Source organism: Physeter macrocephalus, chromosome 6 (genome assembly GCF_002837175.3).
Source record: "Physeter macrocephalus isolate SW-GA chromosome 6, ASM283717v5, whole genome shotgun sequence".
Lineage (NCBI taxonomy): Eukaryota > Metazoa > Chordata > Mammalia > Artiodactyla > Physeteridae > Physeter > Physeter macrocephalus.
The window spans coordinates 34,771,693-34,787,302 of NC_041219.1; the positions used below are offsets into that span (position 1 = coordinate 34,771,693).

The 15,610-nt window shown below is 32.6% G+C and overlaps 1 protein-coding gene across 1 annotated transcript in view; it reads left to right on the plus strand.

Moving 5' to 3' along the window:
* Window positions 1–15,610, plus strand: part of CHPT1 (choline phosphotransferase 1) — a 36,640-nt gene that overhangs the window by 20,572 nt on the left and 458 nt on the right. The window contains exons 4-8 of the mRNA XM_024127379.3: window positions 2,263–2,347; window positions 7,527–7,658; window positions 10,122–10,280; window positions 10,748–10,873; window positions 13,059–13,169. Coding sequence (XP_023983147.1) covers window positions 2,263–2,347; window positions 7,527–7,658; window positions 10,122–10,280; window positions 10,748–10,873; window positions 13,059–13,169 — 613 coding nt within the window. The remainder of the gene's footprint in view (window positions 1–2,262; window positions 2,348–7,526; window positions 7,659–10,121; window positions 10,281–10,747; window positions 10,874–13,058; window positions 13,170–15,610) is intronic.

A 15,610-nucleotide genomic window follows, 5' to 3' on the forward strand; every position in this document is an offset into this window, starting at 1 on the left:
GTGGACTGTAACAAACCCTAGACCACACTTTGAAGAGCACTGTTGTAGATTGTTCTCTATAATAGTTTGAGAATGTACCTGCACCATATCCCCAGTATCCATCTTTCTTGGATTTTTTATGTCTTTGGATTTACTTTTTAAAATCTTGGACCCACTAATGAGTTCTCTAAGTTTGTAAATTGTTATACAGATTATTATTTTATTTGTCTAATATATCTTTCAAGCTTCAACTGGCTCTTCATATTTCACATATTTAAGGATTTTGTTAGTGATTCCACCCTTTTTACCATATCCTTTCAGCTTTCTTTTTTCCAGACTCAAGAATTGTCATTTAACATACATGCATGAACACCAACATTCTTCATTGTAAAGAAAAAAATTACTGAGAAAAAATAAACAATAAAAAATTTCCAAAAAAAAAAAAAATTGTCATTTATTTAGTTTATCCTTAAAAGGCAGAGAGGAGGAATTAAGCTTTCAGTTTAATTTAAAATCTGTGGTATGAATGATGCATATGTGAAACCAAGGTTCCTAGCTCAATCCTTGTATATGTCATTTAGTTCAGAGAAAGTTTGTTCTATAATTTCTGTCAGCTTTTCTAGTTGCTTCTGGTCACTAATCATATCCTGGAAAAATTATGGATTAACTTAATGTAATTCTACCACTGTTACTGGAAAAAGAGTGCACAATTCTAATAATAAATCATAGGTGTAGTAGCAAGAATGTTGGCTCTGGAGTCTTCTTCCTATAGTAATATCCAGCTGTTTCAATACAGGCATGAAAAAATCATTTCAATTTCCCCTTCCCAAAAAACAGGCATAATTTATAGTTCATAAGACTCATAACAGAGATTAGTAAATGTTATTACTTTTCCTCCTTTTTCTCCACAAAATACCATACATTATATTATTACATTTACCTTTTTCAACTAACTTGACTATTTCTCCATGCAGCCTGGAGGCCTTGGTTTGCCCATCACTGATTTTACAAATACCGGATGTTATTACATTTTCCTTTTATTTGTGCGTTAATGTTCCATTCACCTTCTCCTTCTAAATGCCCCCAAAATAACTCAGTTGAGAAGTCTTTTCTTCTATATCTGGATCTGTTTTATCATCTAATCCCTACATTTCTTATATTTGCAGAACAATAAGTATTCCTCTAGCATCTAAAAACTCCAGGGCATCCGAATGGAGATGCAAAGTAGGTAGACAGATATAAAAATCTGGAGCTTGGAATGAAAAGATGTGTATTAGGAGAAATGGATTTAGAGGTCATTAGCATATAGATGGTAGTCTTAGGTATAGATGTAATACTCAGAGAATCTAAAAAGAGAAAAGAGGAATTCTGGAAACAGTAGCATTTAAGATGTGGAGGAAGGAGCCTGGGAAGAGCTTCCAGCAAGGTAGGAGAATCACGAGAGAACATGGCAATAAAAACATAGCAAAGCATTTCAAGAAAAAGGGAGTGATCAGCATTTTAAATATTGAGAGGAGTTATCCAGATAGTAAGTGAAATGTATCCCTTGCATTCAACAAATTGAAAGTCACTGTTTACCTTAAACAGTTTTAATAGAATGGGGCCAAAACCTGGACTATAATGGGTTAAGCAGCAAATATGAAGAGACGAGGAAATTACAAATGTGGACTACTTCTCAGCCTGTTTTTGGAGCAAGGAGAGAGGAGTTGATAGCTTCAGGGGATGCAGATTAGAGACTGATGTTGGTTTAGTGGGTTTTTGAAAGAATTTTAAGTATGTTTATATATAGGGGGAAAATGTCTGTGGAAACAAAAAAACTATAATGACTATTAGTAACATAATGAGAAAAACTGTTGGAATTTTCCCTACTTTTTAAATGAAATTGACTTGAGAGTGTTTAAGAATTTGCCTTAAATCATCTGGTTGTTTTTATATTATCATAATTTTTCCCGATTACAAGAGTAATACATGACTGTTATTAAAAAATTCAAACTTTGCAGAAGTATGTAAAGTACAAGATAAAAGCCTTCTGTAATCTCGGTGATAACTGTTATTAGCAATTTTATATATGCTATACAAGTTTTTTACCTATATGTAAGTGCATTGTTGTTCTGTAGGCTTTTTCACTTAACAATGTAGTTAATTGATAATTCAGTGATTAAAGGTAAAAATAAACTAAGCCTATAGAGATTTTTACATCTTTTGACTTTAATATAAGGTTAATTAACCTTCATATTTAGGAATTTGATTTACAAACATCTGTTCTTTATCTTTCCTCTTCAGAGTGGATGTAACTGAAATTCAGGTAGCTTTAGTGATCATCTTTGTGTTGTCTACATTTGGAGGAGCAACAATGTGGGACTATACGGTAAATCTGAGGATTTAAATTTATATTTAAGTACTTTAAAAATGTTTAGGAAAAATATTGCATTGTTAATTTTCTGCAGAAATCCTTGGAGTTGTATTTAATAGTCATTCCATTTCTTAACCTTTTTTCTTCATTTTATAATTTTACTATTCTATATACCTTATTACAGCATGAATATACTACCCTATGCATGAATATACTACCACATAAAAGAAAACGACCCCATTTCCCTAATATAAAATTAAACAGACCAGTTGAACTACCTTTTCAGGCCAAAATTTATCTCATAAAATAGATATATAAAAAGTAAATTCAGTAAAATATTTTATGCTTGAAACTTGTCCCTCAATATTAGGAAAGAAAAGTTGCTAATTTGCATTTTTTATAACGTACTATAGTGAAGTTTCCCATGTTAAGGAGTGTTTTTATTTTCTGAAAATAAACAATAAAAAATTTCCAAAAAAAAAAAAAATTGTCATTTATTTAGTTTATCCTTAAAAGGCAGAGAGGAGGAATTAAGCTTTCAGTTTAATTTAAAATCTGTGGTATGAATGATGCATATGTGAAACCAAGGTTCCTAGCTCAATCCTTGTATATGTCATTTAGTTCAGAGAAAGTTTGTTCTATAATTTCTGTCAGCTTTTCTAGTTGCTTCTGGTCACTAATCATATCCTGGAAAAATTATGGATTAACTTAATGTAATTCTACCACTGTTACTGGAAAAAGAGTGCACAATTCTAATAATAAATCATAGGTGTAGTAGCAAGAATGTTGGCTCTGGAGTCTTCTTCCTATAGTAATATCCAGCTGTTTCAATACAGGCATGAAAAAATCATTTCAATTTCCCCTTCCCAAAAAACAGGCATAATTTATAGTTCATAAGACTCATAACAGAGATTAGTAAATGTTATTACTTTTCCTCCTTTTTCTCCACAAAATACCATACATTATATTATTACATTTACCTTTTTCAACTAACTTGACTATTTCTCCATGCAGCCTGGAGGCCTTGGTTTGCCCATCACTGATTTTACAAATACCGGATGTTATTACATTTTCCTTTTATTTGTGCGTTAATGTTCCATTCACCTTCTCCTTCTAAATGCCCCCAAAATAACTCAGTTGAGAAGTCTTTTCTTCTATATCTGGATCTGTTTTATCATCTAATCCCTACATTTCTTATATTTGCAGAACAATAAGTATTCCTCTAGCATCTAAAAACTCCAGGGCATCCGAATGGAGATGCAAAGTAGGTAGACAGATATAAAAATCTGGAGCTTGGAATGAAAAGATGTGTATTAGGAGAAATGGATTTAGAGGTCATTAGCATATAGATGGTAGTCTTAGGTATAGATGTAATACTCAGAGAATCTAAAAAGAGAAAAGAGGAATTCTGGAAACAGTAGCATTTAAGATGTGGAGGAAGGAGCCTGGGAAGAGCTTCCAGCAAGGTAGGAGAATCACGAGAGAACATGGCAATAAAAACATAGCAAAGCATTTCAAGAAAAAGGGAGTGATCAGCATTTTAAATATTGAGAGGAGTTATCCAGATAGTAAGTGAAATGTATCCCTTGCATTCAACAAATTGAAAGTCACTGTTTACCTTAAACAGTTTTAATAGAATGGGGCCAAAACCTGGACTATAATGGGTTAAGCAGCAAATATGAAGAGACGAGGAAATTACAAATGTGGACTACTTCTCAGCCTGTTTTTGGAGCAAGGAGAGAGGAGTTGATAGCTTCAGGGGATGCAGATTAGAGACTGATGTTGGTTTAGTGGGTTTTTGAAAGAATTTTAAGTATGTTTATATATAGGGGGAAAATGTCTGTGGAAACAAAAAAACTATAATGACTATTAGTAACATAATGAGAAAAACTGTTGGAATTTTCCCTACTTTTTAAATGAAATTGACTTGAGAGTGTTTAAGAATTTGCCTTAAATCATCTGGTTGTTTTTATATTATCATAATTTTTCCCGATTACAAGAGTAATACATGACTGTTATTAAAAAATTCAAACTTTGCAGAAGTATGTAAAGTACAAGATAAAAGCCTTCTGTAATCTCGGTGATAACTGTTATTAGCAATTTTATATATGCTATACAAGTTTTTTACCTATATGTAAGTGCATTGTTGTTCTGTAGGCTTTTTCACTTAACAATGTAGTTAATTGATAATTCAGTGATTAAAGGTAAAAATAAACTAAGCCTATAGAGATTTTTACATCTTTTGACTTTAATATAAGGTTAATTAACCTTCATATTTAGGAATTTGATTTACAAACATCTGTTCTTTATCTTTCCTCTTCAGAGTGGATGTAACTGAAATTCAGGTAGCTTTAGTGATCATCTTTGTGTTGTCTACATTTGGAGGAGCAACAATGTGGGACTATACGGTAAATCTGAGGATTTAAATTTATATTTAAGTACTTTAAAAATGTTTAGGAAAAATATTGCATTGTTAATTTTCTTCAGAAATCCTTGGAGTTGTATTTAATAGTCATTCCATTTCTTAACCTTTTTTCTTCATTTTATAATTTTACTATTCTATATACCTTATTACAGCATGAATATACTACCCTATGCATGAATATACTACCACATAAAAGAAAACGACCCCATTTCCCTAATATAAAATTAAACAGACCAGTTGAACTACCTTTTCAGGCCAAAATTTATCTCATAAAATAGATATATAAAAAGTAAATTCAGTAAAATATTTTATGCTTGAAACTTGTCCCTCAATATTAGGAAAGAAAAGTTGCTAATTTGCATTTTTTATAACGTACTATAGTGAAGTTTCCCATGTTAAGGAGTGTTTTTATTTTCTGCGTGGTTGGAGACCTCAGTATTTTGATAAAAGTTGACTCTCAGGAGGCCACTGTTATAAATCCATGCTTTGTATAGGCAGAAAATTTATGAAGAAACTATTCTGTCTCTACAAGCTAAGTTTACAGTATTGGCTGACTCAAAACTTCATGCCCAGAGAGTTAAGAAGAGTAATAAGGATAATATCAATAGTCAACAACTAATACTTACTCAACATTTACTATGTTCCTAAATATTTTACTATCACTGTTTTCATCTGACCCTCAGAACAACCCTGTGAAATAGATACTGTCATTTTTGTGTTTTATAAATAAGTCTTAGAATGATTAAGTAATTTGTCCAGTGACACATAGCTAGTAAGTACGTACTGGAGCTGATTCCAGACTCTGTTTTTAATCACTAAGCTATATAACCCTGGTAAAAATAGTAAGAGATACAAAACTAAACATACTCTTATCATAGGATCCAGCGACCATGCTTCTTGGTATTTACCCAAATAAGTTTAAAATTACATCTATGCAAGGAATTCCCTGGCAGTCCAGTGGTTAGGACTCTGTGCTTTCACTGCCGTGGGCCCAGGTTCAGTCCCTGGTCAGGGAACTAAAATTCCACAAGCTGCATGGCACAGCCAAAAAAAAAAAAAAATTATATCTTTGCAAAAACCTGAACACAGGTATTTATAGCAGCTTTATTCATAATTGCCAGAACTTGGAAGCAAGTCCTTCAGTAGATGTCTTCCAGTGGGTGAATGGGTAAACTATGGTACATCCAGGCAATGGAATTGTATTCAGTGTTAAAAAGAAAGAGCTATCAAGCCATGAAAAGACATGGAGGAAACGTAAATGCATGTTATTTAGTAAAAGAAGCCACTCTGCAAAGGCTCCATATTGTATGATTCCAATCATATGATATTCTGGAAAAGGCAAAATGATGGAGACAGTGAAAAGACCTGCTATTGCCAGAAGTTATGAGGTTAAGGAGGGATAAATGGACAAAGTCCAGGGGATTTTTAGGGCAGTGAAACTATTCTGTGTGATACTATAATGGTGGATACCTGTCATTATGCATTTGTCATTTATGCATTATGCATTGTCATAGAATGTACAACACCAAGAGTGAACCCTAATATATACTGTGGACGTTAGGTGATAATGATGCGTCAGTGTAGGTTCATGGATTGTAACACATGGATTGTATCACTCTGGTGGAGGATGTTGATAGCGGGGAAGCATGTGTGTATGAGTGCAGGGAGTATATGGGAACTCTATGTACTTTCCGTACAGTTTTGCTGTGAACCTAAAATTGCTTTAAAAATTAAGTCTGTTTTTTAAAAATTGTAAGAGATTTCCCTGTGGCATTTAGTTTCAGAATTGCCAATCACAGATCATATCACTAGGCTCAGAAATAGGCTTTGAGCATATTTTTAAGTAGAGGAACATTCCCTGAGATATTCATATTCCTTCTTATCATGTAAGAATAAATAATAGAATCAAGGATACATAGGCCTCTAAAATATGCTAGAGGGATGCGATGTGTCTTTCATGGTACCTGTTCAGCCAGTACCCATTAGAAGGTGAAGGTGGACCTAGGGGCAGTTAGGCAACTCTGGTCATTGTCAGATGTGGTTGTTTTAAATTTGGAATTCTGATTTGGTTATACTGGGGAAGAATTTAATCTTAAAATCATTTCATTCAATGTTTTGGCAATACCATAGGAGGAAAGCATAACTACTTATTCTCATCAATAAGAATACTTAATTTAGATATAGATCTTCTAAATATAATTGTTGATCTGTAGTTTCCACAAATTTTGGTACAGTATTTCAAAGTATATTTTCAATACACAATAGCCTACAGCTTTTGGCAATTCATTGTTACTGTTTTTTAAATCCTTTGCTGCCTTTGGAAGTTTTCTTGAACAGCAATTGACCAACAGGTAAATATATATTGCTAGAGATTTAATCCTGGATATTAACTACACAAAACTTTTGCATGCACACACGTTTGTCACATTCATGATGCAGACCATCGTGTCTGACTGTCCTGTGATGCTGCCTTTTAGACGTACTAAAGTCAAGTGAACTATCCTTTTTCATGTTTCTTTAAGTCAGATGAAGGCTTGTGAGATGAAATACTTCATCCCACTTATTTAAATAGACTTAGCTGGATTTTTCACTTTAAGAGATGAAACCGTTAAAAGTTACCACTTCAGGTTACATTCCAGAAGTTAAGGTTTGATTATAAGAAAAAGAATAGCTTATTGTACAGGGCTGTATCATAATGTTTCTTTACTTTTTAATAGGAAAAGAAATTCTGTTTTCTTAATGATGTGTTTCTTTCCTCTACCCCTAAAGATACCCGTCCTAGAAATAAAATTGAAGATCTTACCAGTTCTCGGAGTAGTAGGTGGAGCAATATTTTCCTGTTCAAATTATTTCCATGTTATCCTCCATGGTGGTGTTGGCAAGAATGGATCCACTGTAGCAGTAAGACATTAATTTCATCATCATTCAGTATTAATTTTTTTTTTTTTTTTTTTTTTTTTTTTTTTTTTTTTTTTTTTTTTGCGGTACGCGGGCCTCTCACTGCTGTGGCCCCTCCCGTTGCGGAGCACAGGCTCCGGACGCGCAGGCTCAGCGGCCATGGCTCACGGGCCCAGCTGCTCCGCGGCATGTGGGATCCTCCCGGACCGGGGCACGAACCCGTGTCCCCCGCATCGGCAGGCGGACTCTCAACCACTGCGCCACCAGGGAAGCCCAGTATTAATTTTATGATAAATTTTCTTTTCACCCAGCTACAGAGATACTAAAAATATGACAAAGTTCAAGAATAGGGAAGGAAACTAAATATCGTAAAAGAACTCTTTTTAGGCACATAATACAAAAGCATTTTTAAAACAGTTTAGACTGATGTTAAAGAATTTTTCCCCTTTCTACAGCCTTTCTCAGAGTAGACTTTTGTGACATTCGATTTAATCATCTGCTGTTTCATTACTGTACATAATTAAGAGTTGCCATTTGTCTTCTTGCTCGTTGTGCCTGGCCCTGATATAGGAGAGGAGGAGGAATAGGGAATGAGTTCCTGATTGAATGTCAGGAAAGCTGCCAAAGGTCATGGTTTCACAAATGGGGCAATTTATTAGTCATGAAGTAAATTTTATTGAAATTTCACTGAAATGTATTTTTAAAACTATCCTAATATTTTAAAAGGTAAAAATTTTAACCTCAGTTCTGGAGTCGGTACACCTTGTATTTGTGTTCTTTACACTTTGCTCATCTATAATTCTTTTGTATTTATTCATATTTGTTTTTTAAAACTTCTTCAATACTTTTACACAGGAAAGAGGCAGAAAGGAATTCTGCCTGGTTTTTAACAAATATAATATCCATGTGTTTAAAAAAACATATTGTCATCTTCAAGGTAGTTGATCATAAGAAGATAAGTACTTATTCCAGTGATGCCATCTTCTGTCAAAACATTCTTGGAATGCCTTTAAGCTATAGTTCATTCTCTTTAATTTCTTCAGTGCTGTAGCTCAAAATTTCTTTTTAGGGTGGGTTTGATTTTGAGAAAAATCAAAGTCATTTGAAGCCAGGTCTAATAAATAAGAGGAGTAAAAAGATGAAATATAGCATTTTTAGTTTAAAAAAAGACTCATTCTCTTAAATGACTTATAAATTGGCTCTTAAGGCTATTTCAGAGGAATCCACATAATTCATAAATTATCAATCTTTATGAATATATTTTATACACATAATTCAAAGGCAAAGTATAAAACTCACTTAGATACATAAGTTCTGATATATTTGGAAATTTTAATTTGTTGTGTTTTGAGGTGTTTTGTCAGTTAACCTCAGAATTGTTTTAGAAATGTTAAAGTATTCTGCATAAGATGCTTAAGAATACTTTTTGCTTGACCATGGATGATAAAATAGAATACTTGCTGGAACATGAGTTCCACTAAAGATGATGAGATTTAGTGATGATCAGTGTCCACTTTACTAAGACATAATTCATTAAATGTTTGAAGGAAGACAAGAAATCAAACACTATGTCTAAGGAGTGGTTGATTTCAAACTCTTAAACTGGTGGTTTTCCAACTTTTTTAGCAGCAGATTTCCTTGAATAAAATTTACAGAACCAAAGTACAGGTAAAAGCACTATTTTAATAATCTAAATATTTATAACATTACTATATAGTATAGTGTTTTATTAAGATACGATTTTGTAATATTTATAATATTCGTGTAATTTTATAGTAAGTTCTAATTTATAACATATAAACTTAATAAACAAGAATAAGCCTGCTTTAATGGATACATTTAAATTGGTGGTTATATATTTAGTAAGCCTTAAAATCAAATTTATTTCAATATTTTGTTTAGGATAAGCAGTGCTGAGAGCATCCTGATTCGCATAGATAAAAATGTAATGGGTCGGGTTGTACAATGTTACATAAGAGGGCATTTGTAGTCTAAATGCAAAAGGCAGGGGCAGGGGTGGGATATTGGTATAGAGAGAGACCAGGGCAGAATTAAACTCCTCCTAATCAGTGATTAAGATATTGTGTAAAAGTGGCAGGTTAAGCTTTATTTCAATATCTGCACAAAAATATGTTAACTTGGCAATTGGAGTGTTGATGGCCTTCAGCGTGGTAAAATTTGGTATGGAATAAATCACGTTATTTTTTTAGTGGTTATTAGTTTAAAATGTGTGTTCATATAAAATTGGAATCAAACATCTAAGCACTGTATTACCTCTGTGTAACCCTAGGTTTCTGTGGAAGTTTGAAAAGCATGGCTAAGGTCTGTATACTCCTTTAGGCCATACATTATCATACTCTTCTCTAGGTCTCTAGTTCCTAACACAAAATAGATGCTTAGAAAATATTTGCATTGTAATAAATGCATTTTTAAAATTTGGTGCTGATTTTCTGCTTTATCCATTAGGGTACCAGTGTCTTGTCACCTGGACTCCACATAGGAATAATTATTATACTGGCAATAATGATCTACAAAAAGTCAGCAACTAATTTGTTTGAAAAGCATCCTTGTCTTTATACCCTAATGTTTGGATGTGTCTTTGCTAAAATCTCACAGAAATTGGTGGTAAGAAATTCTTTTAATTTATGATTCATGGTATAAATATGTACTTGTTCCTCAAACACAAAGCTGGAAACTATTTCATACAATGGGTAAGTTTTTTATGGTGTTATCATCAGAATAAATAGTTAGCTCTTTATGCTCCAAGTAATACTGTAAATGAATGTTAGATTCAGAGACAGACTCCTTACTGTATAGTAAGTTCTTTTAATTATTTGTTTAGCAATGATTGTCAATTATAACCTTCTGATATCAAGGAATTTAAATATTAGAAACTTTAATAAGCTACCCAGTCATGAATTTGAGAAATTTTAGATTCAGTATTCCCATATCAAATGTGAGATTAAATAAATGGTCTCTTTATCCTTATTTGTCTTAATAGTAAATTAAAGTTCTAGTTAATTCTATCCTGAAACTAAAAGCTAAAACATTTAAAATTTAATGGTGAAATTATTTTGTTTACTTTTTTATAGATAGCTCACATGACCAAAAGTGAACTGTATCTTCAAGACACTGTCTTTCTTGGCCCAGGTCTTTTATTTTTAGACCAGTACTTTAATAATTTTGTAGACGAATATGTTGTTCTATGGATAGCAATGGTAAGTGCTTTTTGGTAAGATTTTTATTTTTAACAAATGTCAGATAATACTATGCTTAAGAGTCATTTCAGTGAGATATCAGGTAGCCTTACTTTCTAATCTATACAGTAAGTGTTTTTGAACATTTAAAATTACTTCTTTAAAGCTTGCTTTATATTGTGTTTGAAAACGGCCCACATATCTGGAGATCAGGGTTCCAACAACCTAAATCCTTAAAAATACAACTGTGTACCTTAAAAAAATAGTACCAAAAAAACAGTACTAAGATGTCAAAAATCACTTCACTCTCTGGCAAAGGACTACAAACATGTATTAGTGTCAGACTTATTTAATCCAGCTTGTTAGAATTATTATGAGCTTATAGCAGATAACAGGTAAATTAAATGTAGTTGGTGTTAGCAGAGGTGGGCACTATTGTATCAAGAACTGTCAGCTAATACTGAGGAAACAAAACAGAACAGACAGTACTACCCAGTACAGGGTTCTGGGACCATTTTGTGCTAGAAGTAAGCAACCCTACGTATCTGTATGGCCCTTGAGGATAGTGCAAAATTTATATTAATGATGACTCTTATCAAGCAAATTAAATTCCCATTAATTGCATCCTGCTTAAAAAGTGATGTGGATAATACATATATTAATTTCTATTCAAAATGATTATAAAATAGAATTATGGTGCATAAGAGAGAAGCTTTAGCCATCTGAGGGAAAGAAAATCATTGTTGGTAACATTTTAATCACACAAGTGGATAAAGGAGGCATTACTAAATTTTTTATTTTACTAAGACATCTTTATGGTTGGTCTTCAATTAATGGTAGTTCTGGACAATTTTGCTGTATTTTTCCCTACCTCCAGACCTCACTGGACTTCACCAAATTGTTAGTGATATACAAAAACTAATATTAAAGTGAGCTAAAAGAAACACTGAACCTTTTGATAATTTAATCTCACACTATTTGTTAGATAGAGGTATTAAAACAAAGCCTGTCTGTTCTGTGCATGGACCCCTGGGGTACATCTGATCATCCTTTATACTAGGTTCTATAGTACTATTTTTCAGAGTAAGTTAATAACTTAATATCCATTCAGAAGTCTTCCATTCTTCAAATAGTGGTGAGATGTAAATCTTAGTCCTTGAAAGTTTCTCAGGCAATATTCTAAAAAATGTTTGAAAATCAGAATAATTTCCTTTAATTTGCTATCCACTATAAATATTATTAGGGCTCCAAAACAATCTAAATGTAAGAAATAGGTGGTGATTTTTCAAAATATCTGAAAATTCAATGTAGGGTTTCTTTTAGTGAACATAAGTATTACCAAATGGAATTAACAGAATTAAAATATCAGGTGTTAAAAATTTGACCGCCTAATTTGTAATGAGTGAGTTGGCCTGGTTTTACATCAGTGGTGGAGATTATGGTGAGAAAGTCGAATTCAATTTTTCTTTAAAACACTTTGTGGACAGTTAAAAACAAACAAAAAAACACTATGTGGACCAAAATAAGCGTATTGTGCCCTTTGGCATCCTTAGGGAAAAGGTTCTTGCTTCAGAGAGAAAAGAGTCAGACGGAGTTTTTCAAGTAAATGATAGGAGATTTTTCCCCTCATTGGTGAGAATTCCCTCTCCACCGGCAGAGCTGTGAGGCTCCTTTTTCTAAAAGGAAGCATTTGCCCCCAGCCTCTGGGAAAGTTCTTAAATAGTGTGCCTCCCTGCTTAATTTTGTAAAGAACACAATTTTGTATGTGCCTTCCCTCAACTATGATGTCTCTTCCAGGCCTTTACTTTCTTACAACTACTCTCAAAGGAATAAGGAATAAGAAAAGTATATGATGGAGTGATTTCATTATAATGACTGATAGCCCCTTCTAGTAGAAAATTTGAGGCTTTGTTGCACAGTTGAAAATTGAAAGGATATGGAGTCAGAGGACTTGAGTTCTGTTGTTTTCCAGCTTTTGTAATTTAGTCTATCTTTTATCACTCTGAGCCTCAGTTTCTGTAACTGTGAAATACCCTGCATATTCCAGAGACTACAGTGAGGTCCAAATATGAACTATAAAATGTAATATTTTGGGTGAAGAATTTTTGGTTAAGGTTTGAGTTTAGGGGGTGAGGGGACAGAAAAATAGCTGCTGCTTTAGGAAAGATAGACCATAATCCATTTTATATTTTTTTTGCTTCTAAAGGTCATTTCTTCATTTGATATGATGAGGTACTTTAGTGCTTTGTGCCTGCAAATTTCAAGACACCTTCATCTGAGTATCTTCAAGACTTCATGTCATCAAGCACCTGAACAGGTTCATGAGCATATTGACTAATAGCACAAGGAAAAGAGGAGAAGCAGTTAGGGGAACTATGAGTGAAGGGAATCCCTTTTTTCAGGAGGCTAGTATACTATCAAATAAGGTTATATTTTAAAATAAACATTAAGTCCTGTAGATTCCATTATGTCTGTTTCAGTGGCAAAGCCCTCGTTGTGTATCAACCTTTTTTATCAAGGTATTATCAGAGTAATACAATCTATAAATTAATTAGAAACAAAACCAAAGAAAGAAATTTCAATCTTCTGAGTATAAGAAAGTGAACCACTATAGTTCTAAAGAGCAATCTCTTTGTCTCAGAAATCCTTATCAGACAATTGGGGTTTTCTCTGCCAAAGGATTACGTAAAAATTCAGGACTTAAAGGATTTTAGCCATCTTGAGGGTGATGCTTACTTCGCTAAAAATTGACAAGTGCATTCATAATATTGCATAAGTGCATGAATTGTAATAGTGTAATTACTGAGTCAAATGATGTTATAGGTATTTTTTATTAGCCATTTTCAAAAAAGGTATGTTAATTACTATTGTATAAAAGGAAATACTTGCTTTAGTATACCAACTTCTGTAATTTGTAGTTAGAAAGAGGAATTTATCTTACCAGTTCAGAAAAACAAATGAATCTTTACATTGAGGGCAACTTGTTCCTTGATATTCTGAGTTTAAACTTCATTGTCACAAAAAAAGTAGACATTAAACATTTCCCTTTGTGAAAAACAAAACAGTAGCTAAAGCACAATTGACATGTAAGAAAATTAGTAATTTATGAAAACAGAGCAAAAATATCTTCCCTTTAGAATATCAGCTAAAGCTACTTCAAGTACACTTTTACGCATTTGAGGTAAAATGGGGATAAAATTCAACCACTAACTACATTATGTACTGATTCTCATCTTTCCACTCTCACTTAAAAGTGTTTACCTTGCTCATTATGAGTAATAGAACTATCACATGGGTCTTTGGTGATCCAAACCTTGGACTCCCATCTTACCTGTTTGTAATTTTATCTAACACTTCTGTAGACCATAAGCCATATGGTGAAATAATTTTTTTTTAAAAAGGAGTAATGAACATGTACTATATCTTAATATGCAAGAAAAAGGCATATTGAAAAAGAGTGAAAGTTGATATTCCTTAAAAGGAAAAAATAGGGACTTCCCTGGTGGTCTAGTGGCTACAACTACATGCTCCCAATGTAGGGGGCCTGGGTTCGATCCCTGGTCAGGGAACTAGATCCCACATGCCACAACTGAGACCTGGTGCAGACAAATAAATAAATAAATATTTTTTTAGAAAAGGAAAAAATATATACTTATGTGAATTAAGTATACAGAAAATACTCTGGAGTATTTATTTTGCCTCTGAAACAACTGGTAAATTCAATAAGGACCTTCTTAATTTGAATAATACTTAAAATTTATATTAAATTTTATAATACTTAAAATTTACATTCCAGCATGTACTTTGGCTTAAAAGGCTTTACAAAATGCAAAACTTTAGGAAGTAAACTGTCCCCTTAATGTCAGATATTTGTTAACGGTGGAGGACTAATTTCTTCCTATATAAGTTAGCACAGTTAGAAAAAGAGAATCAGTATGGATTTTTAAAAACTTGGAAAACCTAAAACGAAGATAAGTGTGGGTTATGCGGCAAAAACTAGAATTTAAAATATGGAAAAACAGGACAAAGTCACTCCTTTCTCTGTTGGGCATATTTTTTGTTTTTGAATGATTCAATGAAAGTAGTTTCCGCAAAAAATAGTAAGTTTAACTCAAATATTTCAAACAAATGCTGAAACAATTTAATATTTATTAAATCAAGAGTTTCATATGTTTTTCTATGTTTAAAAAATGCACATTTAAAAATACAGGGTATAGGAATTAACTGTTCAAGTTTGGAAATGAATGTAAAAACATCCATATATTTACTGAATATTAAAACTGAAAAACAAGACATTCTGTGTAATTTATAAAGACAGATGTGAAGTACTTAAACCATAAGTAATTAGGTATGTTAATGATATGCTCTTAATCATTACTAAGGGCATGTGTCATGTAATTGTGGACTGAGCCGAAATAAATGGCATTTTGATGTCGTTGTGGAAATGACATTCACAAATCCATGTCTTAAAATGGATTATTTATATATCTTGTTCGATTGTGTTAATGGTTTTTAGCAGTTTAATTTATTCCAGAACAGAAACTTAAGTTGCATTTAATAAATTTTTTAAGTTAATAGAATGTATTTTCTTTTGAAATCTTATTTTCATTAGACTTGGTAGTGTAACTTAATGAATATGCATGAAAGGGTGTACGTATAAAACAGATTTTGTGTTTTTTTTCTTAAAGAAGAACAAAACTAATTAACCATCTATACCTGTGCTTTCTACCTTTTGGAAGTGATACAAATACACTGAAG